At 46.5% G+C, this 20106-nt stretch overlaps 1 protein-coding gene across 3 annotated transcripts in view; it reads right to left on the bottom strand.

Moving 5' to 3' along the window:
- The window catches only part of SPOCK1 (SPARC (osteonectin), cwcv and kazal like domains proteoglycan 1), a 551382-nt gene that overhangs the window by 437086 nt on the left and 94190 nt on the right, over positions 1-20106 (bottom strand). Inside the window, exons 1-2 of one of the 3 annotated variants that reach the window (XM_077138532.1) lie at positions 5578-5873; positions 4302-4496 (exon numbers count right to left, since the gene is read on the bottom strand). The exons of 1 other annotated variant lie outside the window; for it this stretch is intronic. In XM_077138532.1, the coding sequence (XP_076994647.1) occupies positions 4302-4308 (7 nt within the window). In that variant the 5' untranslated portion in view covers positions 4309-4496; positions 5578-5873. Of the gene's footprint in view, positions 1-4301; positions 4928-5577; positions 5874-20106 lie in introns of those variants that run through there. One more of the 3 variants, XM_077138533.1, reaches the window with a different exon arrangement.

Raw genomic sequence — 20106 nt, forward strand, 5'->3', positions numbered from 1 at the left:
CAGGCAGAAAGTAGACCCAACACCATGATCTCCTGCAGCACCAGAGCTGCCTGCACACCTTTACCAAAACCATAGCCTGTTTTGGAATCCACCCCCCCCCCCCACCATCTGCAGGCACATCATAGGCTCCTACACAGCAACTAAGAAGGGTAATGAATTTGTATCTTGTGTATATCGATTGCACTAATGGCTCTAATTCTTAGCCCTCCCTCAATCCTCATCCTTGAAACTTTTCACCTCGTAATGGCCTCACACTCCGCCACTGGGCCCACCCATCCGACTTGTTTTAGCAAATGAGTTGTTAGCAGACTTCACACAAGCAGAGGCTTGAAAAAGCACTTAGGCATTTGAATTCCGCTCTTGTGCCTCAGCCATTGTCATGACAGCAAGCCTGAGCTGGCTACTGGACAATGAGACCAAGGGAGTTGTCCCAGTGATGTGACCCTAGATCCCTGGACAGCTCGTCTACCTACAGATAGGTGAGTGAGACCAGCCAAGACCGGTCACCTTCTACTAACACCAGACATCAACACTTTTTGTTGTATGCCAGGGAGATTTTTGTCAATGTTCACGCAACAGTGTTTTAGCATCCTGGTTGCTGAAATAAATACTATGCCATGGGTTGGCTTAAACAATGGGAATTTATTCACTCACAGTTTTGAGGCTAGGAGAAGTCCAAAGCTGAGCACCAGCAAGTCTTCTCCTGAGGACTGTGGTGTTTTGGGGCCAGCTGCTGGTGGTCCGTGATCCTTGGGTTCCTCTGACATGGCAATGCACATGGTGGCATCTCTTCCACTTCTTCCAGGACCTACTGAAGTTCAGCTTCTGGTGGCTCCCTGTGTCTTTCTCATCTGATGTTTTCCCTATAAGGCCTTTGGTAACAGGATTAGAACCATCTTGATTCAGTTGAGCCACACTTAAATAAAGGAATTTCATGAAAAGGTCCTGTTTTCAAGGATTCACACCTACAGGCATGGATTAAGCTTAAGAACGTATTTTTCTGGGATACATAGCACCAATCCACCACACACAGGTAACTGATACATGATTAAATAACGTGGAGAAGACTTCATAGAATATCACAGAGGAAAAGTGACTGACAGCAAAGCAATGACATAGAGCATGGTCCCAGCTTTGTGTGTGTGTGCGTGCATGTGTGTGTGTGTGTGTGTGTGTGTGTGGCATGCAAACAATTTAGAGTAGGTGATGCAATTGGAATTCATATCTATATAATTGCTCATCTAAATGACGGCTCCCAGCCTAGAGGATAACATCCTTGATGAACCATGTCTGCTTTGTTTGCCACTATAGAGTGAAGTGCCTAACTCAAAGGACAGGAACATGGTATATTCTTAATTAAGGCTGTTGAAACTGTATGAATAAGTGAATTTCCATATAGATGCATCTATCTAGAGGTCTGGAACATTATGCCCCAAATGATCAAAAGTGGTTATTTCCAGTCGCTGAACTGATGAACGGTATTTGTTTTAAGTTTGTTCTGCTTTCTTAAATAAATAGCATTTTCTATTCTTCTACAATTAACATGAATTACTTATATAATAAAGTAATAGGAGTGAAAATAAACCGTCCAAGGTGAAGGCACCTGGACTTAGGGCAGACTCTTCAACCATCAGTCAAACCCTGGGCAATGTCTTCCTTTTCCAAACTCTCGATATGTGCTGTCATTCATTCTTGCATTTTTATTTACTTTCTTGCATTTTATTTACTTTTTAATTGGTAATGATCTCGTTTCCAGCAATAGACTGTAAAACCCTTCATTAATAGCAGAAGGTTTATAATTTTATCCCATCTATATACATATACAGTCTCACAGCACAGTTAACTATCAATATTTTTTAATTACTGCATGATCATATCTGATTCTTACAATAATTCTGAAAGGCAGAAAGTCCTAGAATTATTGACCCTATTGTACATACAAAGAAACAGAGGCACAGTGAATTTCCTGAGCTCATAAAGGACAGAATCACAACCTATCACAAGGCTAGAAGCAGACCTCAAACCTTGACTCTTTCTCCAGTATTGTCCCCAGCACCCTTATGGCCTTCACCATTGGTAATCTACTAACCATGGGAACAGTCTCTCCTAGCTTAAATCTTCCAAAAATGGGTTTGTATCTCAGGCATCTTCGAACATCTCCCCCCGTCCCCTACATCTGGCACAATGCCTCTCTTACAATAGATGCTCAATAAAAGTTCACTGCACGGAACCACAAGACAGAATCCAGGAACTCAGGAAGCTAGCTCTGAGAACAGGTCCTCCTTGTCTCCTCCACTGAAGAAGAGTGTTATAAAACCAAAAGGGGCTTTAGGATGGTCCTTAAAGCAGAGAGGAAATGTAGGGCTCATTAGGTCTGGAAGTCCTAAATTTGAAGCCCAAGGAGGGTCTTCAATGGGTCCACAAAGCCTTGGTACCAGGACAAAAGTACTTTGGGTACATTATTTATGTTTTGAATGGAGAGGGTAAAGCTTTTATCAGATACTACAATGGAGGCAATAACCCAGCAAAGCTGAAGTCCAGTGCATTGAGATGACATCTTCCCAATAGCAATGGTAGGGCAGTGGCGACCAGTGGTAGTCAGTGGACAGGGCTGGGGCCAGGACTCAGACCTCCGTATTCTATTATGGTGTCTTTCCTTGTAGACTGCCCATCATGAGGGATATTTATGCCAATGACATGGTCCCAGATGCCACATTTCTGTAGCTCAGAAGGATGGTCAGACAGCTTTATGGCTTTATTGGATTTTGATTTCTGCAGAGTACAATTTTTTGTAATGGTAAAATATTTCTGATGTAATCTGGATCCATTCCTTCAATTCATCAGCAATCCACACAAATGTCAGGTATGCCAAAGCAATTTTCTTTAAAATAATTTATCAGCCATATGAACACAAGTCATCCCATCTGATCTCTGGAATTAAAACCGCATTTCTCTTCAGAAGAGAATGAAAGTGCAGTCTTGACAAAGAGAACACATTTTCATCAGTCTGAGATGAGCAGGTCTCAGTCAGAAATCAAAGTGGTAAAAAGGAAGACACTTTTTCCAGGCCTCGGCATCTACCCCACATCTCACCAATACCAAATCGGGCCCTCAGGACCTGGTGAGTTAGTCCCAAACGGCCGTGCTTAGAAACTAAAATATTCACCTAGCCACTAAACTATAGGCAGTGGCTATGTTGTGTGTGTGCTGGAAAAAAAGGAAAATGCAGAGTTATGGAGAGGTGCAGTTGATGGAGCAATGTTCCTGCAATGTAGCTTGCAAGAGATACAACCTCAGTTCCTCCAGGGCCTCGGGACTGTTTTCTTGAGGGGTAAGGAGATAGGCCAAGAGGGCAGGTCAAAGCTTGCTGCTGTACGGCGTTAATTTTAATCCTACGGGCACTTGTTCCCTGAGAAGAGTCTGGATAGGAATGGCAAAGTTCATTCATCCTTCCAGAGGATGACAACACCTCAACACCAACCCGAAGCTACGGTTTCTATACTGGTGGCACCCATTCATAACTTTAAATGTGTCTCCAGTACAACAGCTACATTTCTTTGTAGCCCGTAGTATTCATCAATTTTTAGGTGCTTTATCAAGGACTGCCTCTGAGACCTCTGGATGCCACCATCTGGGAAGAGCTTTCAAACCTCAGGACCCAAATGCCAATCTGAATTTGGGTTGCACCATTGCAATTCATCCAGCTCTGTTCTTCAAACTTACTTGGATGAAAACATTGCCCCCACTAACCTACCTCCAAAACCCCACTAGTATTTCTTAATGAAAAGTAACACAAAATAATTCCAGCAAGCTTGAAGGTATCTCAAAGGGATCCAATTAGCCCAGCGTTAATCAAAGTGTGATACATACACCACTGAGAATACTAGGAGGCACACAAATATTTTTCATTTAAACATTTATGTTACTGTGTATTAAACCTGTGGTTTTACATACACTATGACTTAAGACTAAGTTGGAGGAAAAGGGGAATCGATTTAAAGAAAAAAATTTTTAATTAATTCAGGTGTTCAGTAATGTGGCAGAAATCAGGAGAGTGGAAACCCCAGGTCTGCGGGATACTGGATCGGACGTGGGATCAGAGACCCAGGCCCACTGCAAGCTTCTGTGAGCTCACAGAGAACACCCAGGTTGTTTAAAACAGGCAGCCACCGGCACACTGTGAACTGGTGTGAGAGGGGTAGGAGTTGTTAGGTCACGGCGAGGGGCTGGGGTGGGGAGCAGCTAACAGCTTCTGAGCATCTGTGCTGCCTCAGGAGACTTCCGTGCATCATCTCACTTACCTTTCATAATGACCCTCAGAGGTGGAACTGTCTCCTCCTTTTATAGTTGGGGAGAGAAACGCAGACAGGTTCAGTAGTTGTTCTTAATCCCATCATACTACCTGACTCATCTGGCTTAGGAATGTGGCTGGACTGATTCACTGCCCTCGGAAGAGGGAGTCCTAGTGGTCAGATACCCCTTTCCCACACAGCAGACTGAGAAAATAAAATAAGATGAAGAACTTAACTACAAAGAGCCTTATATGCTTCTATTTTGAACTTTCCCTCAATACCTATTTCCCTTAAGGTAAGTATTATCATTTCCATTTGACACATGAAGAAAACAGAGACCAGAGATGACAAGCAAGTTGCCCAAGGTCAGCCAGGAAGTGGACGGTGGAGGAAGGTCCAGAACCAAGGTTTCCAATTTCCTGATCCAGAAGCTCAAAACCCTGCTCTGGGCTCTTTCCACAAGGCCACGTCAAAGAATGAGACCTTTTCCAAGAAACTCTTTCGGGGGTAGGAGGCAGGGAAGGCTCTGGATGGCTTGCAAGCTTCTAGAAGAGCAGCCACACTGCACCCAGCAGGAGCTGGCCTGAGAGCTGGGGAGCAACCCCACCCCCTCCACCCTTGGACCGCAGAGGGAGGGCCCCATCCCACATGGCATGTGCACTGATGCCCACGGCTGATGACCTGCCACTGCCATCTCCTGAAGCTCGACGTCTGGGCTGTGCCTGTGGTTGTACTTCTCTATTTCTGTCTATTAGTGCCGTCCCAGCATTACCTTTCGATGGACATCATCAACTCCTTAAGAACAGAGATCCTGTCTCCTTCTTCATTTACCCCACACTCCCTCCTTTCACATAACAGCTGTGAAAGAGGTTAGGTTTATTCACTGTCCTCTCACTGCTTGTAACTACCCGCTCTCCTTTGCTAATACTGGGTCAAGCTGTTGATTTTTGCCAGTCTGGGCACCAGTACGGCACGGTGGTTGAACATGTGAGCTCTGCAGAGAGACTTCCTAAGTTCTCTTAGCTCTTGACCTTGGGCAAGTTACCCTCTCTGCCATTTAGTTCTTCCTCCATCAAATAGAAACGACATCAATGCCTACGACCCAGGGCTGTGCCGGGAACAATCGGATTAGTCCATGTGAGCCATTTCACCTGATTCCCCGACACATCTCCCAAGCCCCAGATCGGGCATCACCTTCTCCAGGAGGAGATGGCCGCACCTACCCTCCTCCCCATACACACTAGCACCATACCTGACACATACGAGGTACTCAGTAAATACTTACCAAATGAATGTGTGGAGAGAACTTCCCCAAGAAAAGAGAATCATCAGAACCAAAATAAAGGGAGATGAACTACTGGAATGGCAGTGGAGGGCCAATCTCTGGGGGGTCCTCGCACACTGCCTACCCTCTCACCACCAGCTCACACCATACAGGTGGCTGCTCATCTCACCAACACATGAGCCCATGCTGCCACCTGCCAGAACTTTCTATGAGTACCTAACATTTCTAGGCATTTGCAAATCCCAGGGAGGCAGCCTCATGAGCTGATGGGTTTCAATGAGGTGGCACCATGACAACAACTCTGCCTTTGAAATAATTGGTGCCTGGAGACTAAGTGTTGAGCCCAAGACAAAGCAGCATGAGGCGGGTCCACATCACCCTGGGAGACAGGCCAGAGAAACCTGAGCTGCAATCCATCCACAGCTTCCCCTGGGAGAGCAGAACATCCCATGATTGTATCTGGCATTAAGCAATGTATTGGGCCTTAGATCATTAATGTATATGGCTCCTGGAAATAAAGTAACAAATCTGAGATATTTGCTTAATTTATCTTTCTGTCCTAATCTCTTCAAGCAGTTTCTGATAAGATATGCAGAATGCATTCTCCTCTCAGGAAGCCAGAAACAAGTCTTTGGGGGAATTATGAGAGTAAATAAAGCAGAAGTCACCTGGAGACCACAGCTAAACAAATACTCAACAAATCTAATTGATTCCCTAATTTGAAAATTTGGCAGGTTAACAGGGTTTTATGGCGATTTTATGGAAAATATTTCCATAATTTCTTCCTAGTTAAGTGATCGACAAAATCTAATACTAAAGCACCTGTTTATTCCTGAATATGGAAAAAAACATTTTTTTTTTTTCTGGAGGATTCTGAATGTACCAATCTACCATAATCGAAGTCCGTGGACAGGGCAGTGTGCCCCTGGCCATTTGGATTTGCCTAAAACCTGACCCTGCAGGCTGGTGGGAGAACTGAAAGGGGTGGGAAGATTTGGGCCAAATGGATGGGTGGTGGAGGGTCATCTACGGCACTGCGCATCCTAACGGGAGCTCAACAAAAGGCAAGGAGAAGACGCGTGCCACCGGAGAGACCTGCTCTTCTCATTTATATTTTCGCTAGGCCTAATTTTCCTGAAAGTTCTATTTTTCAGCCTATATACAGTGCCGAATATAATGCCAGAAAATCTTTGAAATATGCCAGAAGTGTGGATGCCAAGGAAAGTGCATTCTGAAACAGCGACAACTGGAGCTCACTGAGGGTGAGGCTGTGTGCACAGCAAGCTTTCACAAGCCGGCTCCTGTTTCACTCTAACAGACCAGAGCCCAGGTTCTCCATTGGTAAGGCTATAAAAGGCTATAAAAAAAAAAAAAATTGCTTTAAACACTTGTATTAAGCATTTTAAAAAGCTGTGGTTTTGTCTCCATCATTGAAAAAGTATCCATTCTCTGCAGAAGCCCACTACCCCAGCTCCCCACCAAATGAGGTATGTGAGTGCCCCATACCAGGCCTAGTCCAGGCCCACAGAGGACAACAGACAACTGGTAAAGACCAGAACCCACCATGGGCAGAGAAAAAGCTTTGTGCTGTGACTGATGGGCAACCTTTTCAAACTGTATTAAAACAATTAATATGCATTCTTTTTATTTTTAAAAATTATTTTGTAAATAAAAATAAAGAAACTGGTTGGCTTTTGTCCCAAAATGTTGGAAGAGCTGCACTTCTTTTCTGGACACGCTCTCTCAGAGGACAGCATTTCTTCAAAATCAACAGAATTATTTTTCAGCCTCTCAAACGGTTCTGCGCTGAAGCAGCTCTCATCCACTAAACTACAAACAAGCTGATTCACCTGCACAGGCCCGGCCCCGCCCCTGGGCTGTGAGGTGACCGCGGTCTCCTCACCCCTGTGCCAGCAGCCCCTGGCCAGCTCGGGCGAACGCCAGTGGCGAGAAGGAGGATGGCTCTGAACTCAGGCCCAGCATGGGGATCCCAGCTGTCCAGACACCCCACCGGCCGAGGCGCCCGGCCAGCCCCCTGCAACCCCAGCCGCCCACACGGACCCTGCAGCTCCAGGTCAAGTGCAAAGGACACAGGAAAAGAGCTTCCACTGTAAAGGGCTCAGTTTGGTACAGGAAGATGTGCAAATGGATATGGAGGCAGGGGAGACCAGCAAGGCCACTGTGCAGAAGCCCCCCATCCCTGTGCCTGGGGGGTGCCCGATGCCTCCGCGTCAGCCCCTTCCAGCCCGAAGAGCAAAACTGCAAGAGAGACTGCGCGTCCTAGAAGAAGGGGCCTTGGAATTACCACATCATATTCCTACTTTCAAGGATCAAGAGGAAGAGCTCTGAACTTTGTTGGTACTTATGGTTTTACAGAGAGCTGGGATGGGGTGGTCACCACGGGGGGCATCAAAGTGGCCCCTGCAGGACAGGCAGTGCAGCACCCAGAACTTGAGCGGGCCCTCGACGGGGCTCAAGCACTGCTCCCAGTCAGGAAGCCGGTGCTACATGGGCAAAAACCAACACAGACGGTCCGAGGAGCAGCTGGCAAGGAGGGAGGGAAAGTATGGACTAGAGGTAGGGAGAGAGAGGAAATAAAAAAGTTCAGTTCCTGCCAAGTCAGGGTGGTTCCCCCTGTCCAGGGGGAGGCCCTTCCCTGGAGGCTTCTCAGACCTTCCCAGCAGAGCACCCACGGAAACCCTTCCCCAGCCCCTTCCCCGGCATCCCGCCTATGCTGCAGCCATGGCCAGCGGGCAGCGTGTGAGTGCAGAGCAAAGGGAGGGCCAGTCTCCCAATAGGGGCCGCAGGACAACCTTGTGCCAAACCCAGTATCCACCCACGGGCTGGGAACCGGGTCTGCCCCTAATCATTCCAGCAGGTGAGGCAATCACCAACACCATCACCAGGGCAGGTGCACACTGCGTCCCACGCAGGAAGCACTGCACCTGGTGGAAAAGTAGCAGTGCTCAGGAAGTGCTCAGGAAGTTTAGATATCATCATTCCAACGGGAATAAGGAAGAGTATGAAAGAGATGGGAAGATTTTGCAAAATAATAGCGAATATCTATTAAGTGCCAGGCATGTGCCAGCTCTACTTGCATCATCACCTTTAATACTCACAAGCAGCTGGAACTATTAACATTCCTGTCCTAAAGTTGGGAACTCAGAGAGGTTACGTAACTTGCTCAAGGTCACACATCTAGTACCAAGGGAAATTCACTTTAAACAAGAGCATCTGTGTATACATGTGCCCCAACTCCCCCACACTCTCCACTCTCTCCTCCCTCCCTTTGAGTCCCGACATCTTTTTCTTTTAGGGGGAACACTTAGCCTTCTCCAGGAATACTAAAGGTATTTCTATTTGCAAAAGCCTCTATTCCATCTGAACCCCTAAGATTTGAGCCTCAAGTTTCTCTGGGGACAACAGAGACTGTGAAATAGAACACTGATTAGTCTTATCTCAGAAGCATTTCTGTCTCCCTCCCAAGTAGCTGCGAGAAGCCCCATCTGTTCATGAAGATTTCAACTCGAAGCCGGCTGCAAAAAGCCAGAGAAAGCAGGTTACAAGGGCAAGGCCACCATGCTTCGGAGCAGACAGGCCCGTTTATTTCAGTTCCCCTGAGTCACAGTGGATTTTCGTTTGTTTCAGAAGAAGCTGGAAAAGCTGTCAGGTAAGTACACAACTGTTGCAAATATTGCAGTTCTTGGGAGATTAATATGCTTATAGGCATTATAACAAAACAGATTCGTACATCTCCCCCAGAATGAATTTAAATCATGGAAGAAAGCCTTTCACAGGCTCAAATTTAGTCAGCATTTTTAAATGTCACTTTTTATTGACACCCATCTGGAGAGCAGATGAGGTGTATTTTATGCCACTTGGCTGAGGTCACGGGAGGCCTGTATTATCTCATATTTTACTGTAATGAATTCTCTCTTCTTAGGTAGGTGTGGAAGTGAAGCTCTGAGAAACTGCATTTGGCCCCACACTGCGGAGGGGCCCGAGGAGCGGACCCAGGATGCCGGACCTCAGCCTGCCCCTCCCAGAGGGGACGTCAAAACCGTGCCTGAAATGTTCCACGAAATGATCATGATGATTAATATGCAGCTATGTGATGATATTGTGAATTACTGATTATATTGTAGAACAGAATGATAAAAAAATTATGAATGTTTGCGTTTGTTTGGTGTTTTTTGGCATTTAAAAAAATTTTTTTAATTAATAAAAAAAGAAAAAAAAAACCGTACCTGCCTATGGCTGCACCTAGGAATTACGTTCTCTTTCACCGAGGTGGGGAGCAGGGGCATGTGACACCTGAATCCAAAAAGAATTTTTTTAATGAAGATCTGAGAAATAGGAAAAAAAAAATTATTTTTAATAGCATTGAGCAAACAATTCGGAATCCTACAGAGCTGGTGAGAGACATGAATCGTTCTACCTAGAGGGTCTCCTACTTCATACCAAATGCAGTCAGTGTGGATCAGGACCTTGTTAAAATCATCAATCCACAGATTGAAGCAGTGTAAGGGATCTCAGAATTATCTAAAACAACGAGGTCATTTCACAGATGGTAATACCAAAACCCAGGGACATGCTTAAGATCACACAGCTTGATAGACCCGGAGCTGCTGACACTTGTCCCTTCTCATTCCCTCCTTCCTTCCCTCTTCTCCATTTCCTCTTTGCTCTGTTTGACAAATATGCTGCCAGCTTAATCCTCCCTTGCAGAGCAGGAGATAGAGAAACATGGAGGCCACAACAGGAAACAAGATCCCAAGGAAAGCCCTGGAATTCTGGCCCTCCCATCTTAGGCTCTATAGCACTCACACTGCTCCTATTTCTTGAGCTCAGCTGCTGGACAGATACGCTGAGATAGAGAAGGAAATCCGGGGCCCCATCTACACTTCTGGTCTCTATCCCCACACAAATGCTTTGAACAACCAGCAAGAACTAACAGAAACATCTTTCTCAAAGCTCCAGAAAACAGTTCAAGGACTGCAGTGACAGGGTGAGTGCTGACTCAAGAAAAAGGCCACTTGAAAGCAGTAGGATCTCCGGCTGCCCAGGCTGGGGCCTCTCCACCCCTCACCAGCTCAACACCGAGTGGGACCATGCTCCCAGAGCAGGTCCCTGGCCCAGATTCTGGAAGGGGCAAAGTAACCCTTGTGCACGCTCTGGGACCATGTACGTACCTGGCCCAATTTGTCTGGTGGAGATCGGAGGAACTCACCACCCCAGACCTTGCCCAGCGTGTAGAAGGAAACTCACCTTGCTCTCCTACAGAATGCCATGGAAGAGCAGTCAAGGAGACACCTGGGGCAAGGGATTACTGGCCATAGGACAGATGGTGCAGTGCACTTAGCCATGAGGACACTGTTTCATAAGAAATAGGGGACATTTGGACCTTGTAAACAGGGAATTTCTAAGGCCACATGCACATGTTCAAGACAAGATGCATGTGCAAAAATAATTAGGGAAGCTCCTATGCTTTGGCCTGGAGCTATTCTCTAAATTCATTGTGTGGATAAACCCTAAAGGAAAGCACTCATATAGGTCAATCTAGGAAAGCTGTTTTCTTTTTTCTTTTTTTTTTTTAGTTAGCTACTGGCTTTCAAGGAAAGCTCTGACACTCTGACATACCATTAGCTGGATATATGTCTAAGGAACAGACACCTTAGAATCTAAATTCCAGTGATGATAAAATATCAAAATATCAGGTTTCAACAAAAGATTATAAAACATACAAAGAAACAGGAATCAACGGCCCAGGAATAAAAGAAGATTAAAGCATTAGCAACCACCAATGAGGAGGGACAGACCTCCTTTTTTAAAGGACATACCTGACAAAGGCTTTTAAAAAATGGTCCTAAATATGCTCAAAGAGCTAAAGGAAAACATGGACAAAGAACTGAAGGAAATCAGGAAAACAACAGAGGAACGCAAAGAGTGCATCAATAGAAAGACAGAAATTATGAAAAGGAACAAGACAAGCTGAAGATCACAGTAACAGAAATTAAAATTCAGTAGAGGGCTTCAGCAGCAGACTGAAACTGGAGGAAGACAGAAACAGAGAACTTGAATATAAGACAACTGAAATCATTCGGTCTGAAGAATAAAGAAAAGTGAACAGAGCTGGGTGAACCTGTGGGATACCACCAAGCCTTCCAGTACAGGCATTGTGAGAGACCCAGTAGAAGAGAGAGAGAGAAAGGGGCAGAGAAATATGTAAAGAAGGAATGACAGAGAACTTCTCAAATTTAAGGCAAGACATGAATATATACATCCAAGATGCTCAACGAACTCCAAACAAGATAAACCAAACAGACCCACCCACAGCATATTGTACTCAAACTGTCAAATGCTAGAAATAGAGAAATCTGAAGGCCACATGAGAGAAGCAGCATGTCACTTCCACGGAAACCTCAGTAAGATAAAGTGCCAATTTCTCATCAGAAGCCATGGAGGCAAGAAGGCAGTGGATGACACATTTAAAGTGCTGAAAGCAAAAACTTCCAATCAAGAATTCTATAAAAACTGACATTCAAAAAATGAGGGTGACACTAAGACATTCCCAGATAAACAGAAGCTGAGAAAGTTCATCAAGCTAATAAGAGATGCTAAAAGGGAGTGGTAGAATGTTAAAATTGGTGGATCTGGGTTTCCTGGAGGTAGGAGTGTGCTGTATTTCTCTGTATGAAGTTTTGAGACTATCCTGTATATTTGAAAGTATTTCAAAATAAAAAGTTATAAATAAAACTTCCAACTGTTATCACTCAAAGTTTCAAGCATCCCAAACCTCAGAAAATGCTCCACGATGTCAACCATATATAACAGACTTTTTTTTTAATGCCTACTATACATGTAGCATTGTTCTAGATGCTCAGGATAAAACTGGGAACAGAACAAAGATCCTGTCATTGTGGAAATCATACTCTGGCAGAGAGAAGAGGCAAACAATAAACATGACACAGAAATCATCTAATGTGTTAGAAGATGGTAAGTGCTACAGAAAAATGAAAATGGAGAGCAGGATAAGGGGGAGGAGAAGTGTGGGAGGTGGGTAAGGGTGGGCTGCAGTAATAAATGGGATAGGAGGAGAGGCCTCAGGTACCATCTGAGCTAAGACCTGGAGGGAATGAGGGAACTAGCCAAGCAGACATCCAGGGAAAGAGCATTCCAGGCAGAATGGGTAATGGCGCTAAGATCAATACAATCAAGGAACAGCGTGGAGGCCAGTATGGCTGGAACAGAGTGAGGGAGGGAAAAAGGAGTAGGAGATAAGCTTGGAGAGAGAAAAGGAGGCTATGCTGTAAAGGGCCTGTAGGGTAGTATGAATGCTTTGTCTTTTCCTCTGAGAGAAACGGGGAGCCACAGCAAGGTTTTGAGCAGAGAAGTGGCATGATCTGACTTATCAAAGAACCAGTCTGGCTTCTGTACTGAACACAGACTGAGGGTGCAAAGAGAAGAGCAGTGAGGGTGCAAGGGTCACAGCAGTCCAACCTGCTGGAAGGTGTTTGTATTAATCCAGATGGGAGATGTTGGCCCAAGCCAGGATGGGTGCAACAGAATTGACCTGGCATCATCACAGAGCACACAAGCACTCCCTACTCTGGCCCAAACTCACACGCTTTCTGGGGTCATACAGATAAATTAAATAAGCAAAGTAAATCAGGTACAAACAGAGGCAAACTAGAGAGTGAGTACAAGCATATCCCCTGTGGCCACCACAAAACCTACCTACAAGCCAGATTTAATCCATGGGTTTGGCAACCCTGTTGGTGTTGACATAGCATAGGGTGAGTGCTCCTATGCTAATAGTTTAGTCAATCATTGAAAAAAAGAAGCCAACCAACAAATGAAGAGCTATGCTGCATCAGCACTGCCCACAAAGTCTTATCTGCAGGTGCTTACGGTTTTTCAACTTCAAGAGAATGCCATCATTCACTTTGAATCTGGCTGCCGATGCAGCATGTGTTTATAATAGGAGCGTGCAGGCTGAAATCCTTCCAGGTAATGTTCTTAATAAATATTTAATAATTAGGAAAATAAAGACAGCAGAACCTTATCAAAGATGCAGGGAGCCTCTGGTCACCCATGGTGCTGGAAAATTTAATGGGAAACCCCACTTTAGACAAGTTCATTACAAAGCAATGGATGCAGAGATCAGAAGTTATCCTGAGATAAGAGAATCTTAACGTCTACATTCATTACTGTTTAGGTCAAGAAAGCAAAATCAACCCGAAATGATATTGCAAACATCCAAGGGAATGAACAGGGAAATCCCCTCATCAATTCATATAATTACTGACAACTCACATAATGAGCTGAGCTTGGCCCCATAAATCAGCTGAACTGCGATTACTAAGTCTCTGGGAGGGGAGACAGGCTTGAGGTGTGTTTCCAGCGGGAAGGGCCAGAGGTGGGAGGCAGGAGGCAAAGACGGCAGCTGTCTCCCCCATGTCCTCTTCTCCAGCCAGAAACGAGGGTGTTCCTGGGGGCAGCATGGGGGCAAAGAGACAGCCGCAGACCCCTTGCACCACAACCCCTCGCAAGGGAACGAGCCCAGGAGCTGCCCAATCTCTGCTGGTCCCAAGAGGCCACTTCCAGATTTCCTGCCCAGTTCCAGATTGTTCCCCAGCCCCTCGAGCAGGAAGTGCCAGGAGGAACGAGTCAGATAACAAAACCCAAACTGCAGAGGGCAAAGGAAAGAGAAATGTTTGGGCAATTCCTTTCCCATCTTAGCCAAAGACCCGCAAACTCCTCACTGGAGAGGACATGTCCTCCTTCCCACTGAGACCCAGCAGCGAGAGCCCCACGGCTGCGCCGCGACCCCCCTGGGCAGCCTCTGCCTGGGCCGCCGGCTCGGACAGCTGGGCACGCAGGCCGGGCAAGCGGGACGATCCCGAGGCTTTACGCCCAGCCCAGCCCTCGCTCCACCCTGCTGGCCAGCTGAGAGTCGAGAGAAAAGAAGGGCTCATGGGTGGGCAGCAGCCTGACCCCATCACCCCCCAATTTGTGCCCTGTCGCGGACCCACAGAGAGGATGCTCTCGGTGCTGGGAAGGCGAAGAAAATGAGGCGATGCCATCTTCTCGCTGGAGAAGCTGCTTGTGCTGCAGAGGAGACTCACCAGAGACAGACACCACAGCCCAGGGGTGTGTGACAGAGGCAGCCTCCTACCGGGACAGTCACGTGCAGGCTGCCTAACCCAGCCTGGACACACCCGGAGACACACAGAAGCCAGTCAGCCCCCGGTGCTCGCTACCTGTGCCGAAGCTCGTGACGCTAAAGACAGCTGAAGGAGGATGGTAATCCCGGGGCTGAGCGGCGGGTCAGTGAGCCCCGGCTCCAAGGAGAGCAAAGAGGCACCCCACCCCATGACAGGGAATGCTCTGGCCATGAGGGGGTCGTGGCAAAGCACCACCTGTGAGGCAGCTTTACCTTGTCACACCTAGCACCTGTCACACAGCTTTACCTTGTCACACCTTAGCACCAACCCATCTTGCGCATTGGGTGCCAAGAGACTGTCACCACCAGCAGGAAGCCCGCTTGGATTCAAAGCTTCTGCCCTTTCACTTAGAAGGCTTCCAAGAGGGCCACCCTTCAGAATTCCAGGAAGACAGGTGGGACGGCGTGGACAATGCAGCAGGCACAGTCACGCAGGCATGTCCCCGTTTCAGAATCACAGCGACCCTCTGAGGATGCGACAAATCAGCTTAAGTAGGTGCTAAGGGCACAGACTCTGGGTTCTTATCTCAGCTTTTTCACCTCTGGCTGGGTGCCCTTGGACCAAAGACTAAACTGGACCTTTGTGTTCTCATCTGTAAACTGGAAACAATAATAATAGTACTTATCATATAGGACTGTTATGAAGATTCAATGAATTAATCAGATAAGTGTTTCAGTAGCCTAAGTGTGAGTATTAGCTGCTGCTGTTATATCAATTTTACATTGAGGACACTGAAGCTCATAAGATAAAGTAATTTGCCTAAGGCCAAAATGCCAGGAAGGGGCAGAGCTGGGGCTTGAACTAAGGTCTGGATGACTTCAAATCTCTCGCCCTTAACCACCGTGAAACATTAACTGTGTCCTGGGATGCTGCTAAAATATGGTTCAAATAAACTCGGAGAGAATTAACAGCTTAATTATATCAGTTTAATACGTACTGGAGCAGGACATAATTTCATGGTCTGGAAAAGTATATATAAAATCTTTACTTCAACTCCATAGCTGTCACTTTAAACTGGCTGCTATCCAAAGAGAACAGGCAATTTCAGAGCAATTGATCTTTTTCTCAAGGAAAATGTGACACTATGTTTTTTTACTTTAAGCTATATTTCACAATTGGGGAAAAACTTGGGATGAGATAGGAGACAGAGAAAGGGCATCACTGACAGGCTTAACCCAGAGAGCAGGATGCTATAAAAATTATACCAGCCTGGGACACAGGACCCTGGGGTTCTCACAGTCACCTACCAGCACCTGACAAGAGGAAGTGGACTGGGGATGTAGTCCATAGTATTGTTACATAATGACTCAGAGATGCCTAAATCCTGCCAGGGTCCATTCCCCCACCCCTCTGTAAGGACCTGGGGCGGAAATATGCCAGAAAAGCACAGATCAGTCTCTTGAGTCCAGACCCCAACATAAAACACCTACAATCCAGGCTGAACCACACAGAGAAATCACACCAGCCAGGCTAACACACGAACCCATCCTCCCCCCCCCCCCCGCCCCCCAACATAAAACTTAATCCTAAATCTTTCTGCTCTCCAAAAACAATCCATTGTAGACCTGAAAGCATCAGAGAAAACAGAGCCAGAGAGACAAAGAACCTGAGAATATCTGAGATATATGTCAGAGCACATCACTCCTTAATTCAGAACCCACCAGTGGCTTCTCCCCGTGGTTAAACTGAAACCAAAGTCCTGCTGCCAAGCTAAGAGGCCCTGTACGGGCACTGCCCCAGCCGCCCATCTCCCGCCACTCTCCCCTCGGGGGACACACGGCCACGTGGGCCTCCTGGCAGCCCCTCCAGTGGGCCACACTCTCCGCCACCACAGAGCCCTTGCGTCGTGCTGTTCCATCTCCCTGGAAGGTTATTTTATTCGGTCCTGATTTATTTCCTTTATACTCCTTATCGCGATCTAAAAATACATGATTTATGTGTTTTCTGGCTTTTGCCCGCTTGCCCTATTGGACCGTGAGGCCCATGAGGATGAAGGCCTCATCTGTGTAACTCGGTGCCGTGCTCTCAGGACCAGCACAGGTTACAGAAGACAGAAAAGCCTAGGTCTCCCCCAGAGTCCGCTCTGAGGGGTACAGTGTGGCTTCCACATGGGAGGAGCAGCTCACAGACAGACACACAGGCGGAGACACAGAACGGATGTCCTGGCTTCCTTCCACATGGGCTTGGCCATGATCCTCACCCCCTGGTGCTGAGGAAGAAAGAGAGAAGAGAGTCCACAATCCCTTTGCCGTGAATGCAAGTCCTACTAAGTGCTCTTGACCTTGAAACCCATCATCCTTGCCCTTCTCCTTGGGGAAAGCAAGCTTCTCTTCAATCCCAACCCACCCATGAAAGAAGAAGTAAGGGGAAGAGGAGAGAAGACCTTGAGCTCGCAGCCATAGTCAACACATAAGAAGTAAATCCTTCTGGACCCCACTTTACTTTTTTAGACTGCAAGGTTCTTAAGGCCACTTGCAGCTCGTACATTCTCTGATTTTATGCTATGGCAAAGAAAAGCAGTCTCCACCAAGGACTGATTCTCCTGGAAAGTAGAGCAAGATTTACAGAAAGAACATGGATTCTGGCATGAGACAAAGTGGAGGCAATCAGAGCTCTACCATGTACTAGCTGTGTGGCTGCGTTAGTTTGGTATGTGATATACCAGAACTGGAGAGGCTTTTAAAAAGGGAAATTTAATAAGTTACAAAGTTACAGTTTTAAGGAAGTGAAAGCATCCAAATTCAGGCACCAACAAGAGGTTACCTTCCCTGAAGAAAGGCTGATGCTGTCCGGAACACTCTGGGAGCTGGGAAGTCATGCGGCTGCATCTGCTGGTCCTTTGCTCCTCAGCACTGTTGCTTTCAGCCTCTGTTCCTGCGGGGTTCCCCACTTTGCTTCTCCAGGGCTGGCTTTCACCTCTTGGTTTCCCTTAGTTCCCTTAACACCTCATAGGAAGGTGCACGACAGCATCCACTGGGCGCCAAACATCTCCAGACATCCATGTCTCTACTCTCTCTGTTGGCTCTGTCATTTCTGACTCTCTCCAGAACGTTTCCTCTTTTAAAGGATTCCAGTAAACTAATCAGGACCCACCTGGAAGGGTGGGGTCACATCTCCCTCTAATCAAACATCACACACACAACTGAGTGTGCCGCATTATGAATAACCTAATGAAAAGTTTACAACCTACATTGTTGAATCAGGATTAAAAGAAACGGCCGCCTCCACGAGATTGAATGAAAATTAAAACATCACTTTTCTGGGGTACATAATACTTTCAAAATAGCACAGCAGCCTTGACCATGTTTCTTAACCTCCATGAACCTTAGCTTCCTAAATTGTAAAATGGGGAGATAATCCCACCTCCCTCACTTGTGGGTGGGAGGAAAGCTCCAGCACAGTACCTAGTGCGCAATTTATGTTTCAGGATGTCAGTCCCATCTCTTCCCAGACCCCTTCCCCAAACAGACACCTTAGAACACAGCCCATCAGACTCCTGAGTAGGAACTTCCAAATCTAAGGGCATCTAGCCACTTCCACATATCTCCACCACCACAACTCCAAAATGCAATGATAAGCCACCCCAACTCCATCCAGGACATACCAGACACAGTCTCCCCCTTCCTCACCCTCAAAGAGGGTTTTCCTGCTCCTCATTAAATACTTGGAAGGAGAAGATTCTTCCGAAGCACCGAAAGGGCATGTACAAGTCCTACCTGCTATGTTCTTCATAGGAGATAGGTGTTTTACAGCCCTAAGCAAGATGGCAGACAGAAAGCCGTGGGCTCAGGAAATCCTACAAGCTTGAGGCTCCCAGTCATGGCCAGTGCACAGATGGAGAGGGTGGCTGCACTGAGCACACCTGCCTCAGGCTCCCAACTCCATGGAACCGGGTTGAAAAATAATGGGCCAGAGGAAATGTGGACGAGGTGGGCTGGTCTAGTGCCCAAGAGCACTGGATCTAGAGGCAGACAGCTTGGGCTCTAATCCCAATCGGCCGTGAGCTGGCCCCTCTCTCCCCTTCTGTAAACTGGCATAATAATAGCGCCCACCTCATGGGGTTGTTATTAAGGTTCACTGGGATAATGTGTGTGCACTGGGATAATGTGTGTGCACTGGGATAAATGTGTGTGCACTGGGATAATGTGTGTGTAGTGCTTGGCACACAATGAACGGGCACACAGCAGCTGATCACTGAAGACTAGCTTTTGCATTAGTAATTATTGTGTTAGTAAAGTGTGATTTTTTTTTAAATGTCCTGTGTTTCTCTGTAAGCTAGAAGATTGCACATGAATGTCCCCCATTCATTCATTCCCTCATTCACAATTAACATTCTATTAAGTACCAGGCTGAGTAGCAAGTGCTGCGCAAAATAAGGAGCTGGTCCTCGGGGAGCTTATGGTTGAGTGGAAATTCAGTTTAACCCAGTTCAGCATTTTCCAGGCACCTTTTGTGGTTAGGCACTGGGGCATGGGAAGAAGGGACACCAAGACAAATGAGACGTGCTCTGAACATGGCCTGTCGTGGCAGTATCCTCACCGGGCTGCAGCTGCATTTTCAAACCCTGAAAACTCCATTTCCTCCCTTGGCTATTGCATCTCAAATCATCACACCACAGACCATTTTACCTTTATCAAGTCTTCCCATTTTATGCCTTTAATATCACGTGACTGATACTCCGCATCCACAGGCACTTCATCAAGGGGCTCTGCTGGTTTATTACAATGTCTTCCGGCTGATATATTTCCTCTTATCTGGGAACTCTACCACAGTGCCTGTTAGTGTTTAAAAGGATCTTTCCGAGGTATCATTTGACTTGTTCCTGACGATAATTAATTTTAAGAACTGATCAAGATGTTAGGGGGAAGCAGCCTTTGGAAATTGATGACATGTAGGTTTATCGTGACAACGGGGCCTTTTTAAGATGTTAAAAGTAGGCTGGCTGCAGAAAGCAGGGGAAAGGCTGCTTTTTGATAACCATTTCAGTGGCTGCATGGATCATCACTGTCAAATTCTCTTCTTAGTTTCATTATTCCAAACAAGTTCCATTCGGTGCCCACTGGATAACTGGCTGGAAACACATCTTCACATTTTAATGGAGTCAATGAGTATTAAAGAAAGACTAATTCCCATGCTGCTGAGCAACTGTGTGTTAGCATAGGGCACATCAGAAGAGCAGATGAGATGGGAGCTGGACTCCATGCACTCATGTCTTCTGAGTATAAGTTAAGAGGGGAGGGTGCCATGCCACCTCATCAATGGGCACCACCCAATGCACAGAAAGAGACAGCCCAGTACCAAG

This window comes from Tamandua tetradactyla, chromosome 20, assembly GCF_023851605.1.
Source record: "Tamandua tetradactyla isolate mTamTet1 chromosome 20, mTamTet1.pri, whole genome shotgun sequence".
NCBI classification, from domain to species: Eukaryota; Metazoa; Chordata; class Mammalia; order Pilosa; family Myrmecophagidae; genus Tamandua; species Tamandua tetradactyla.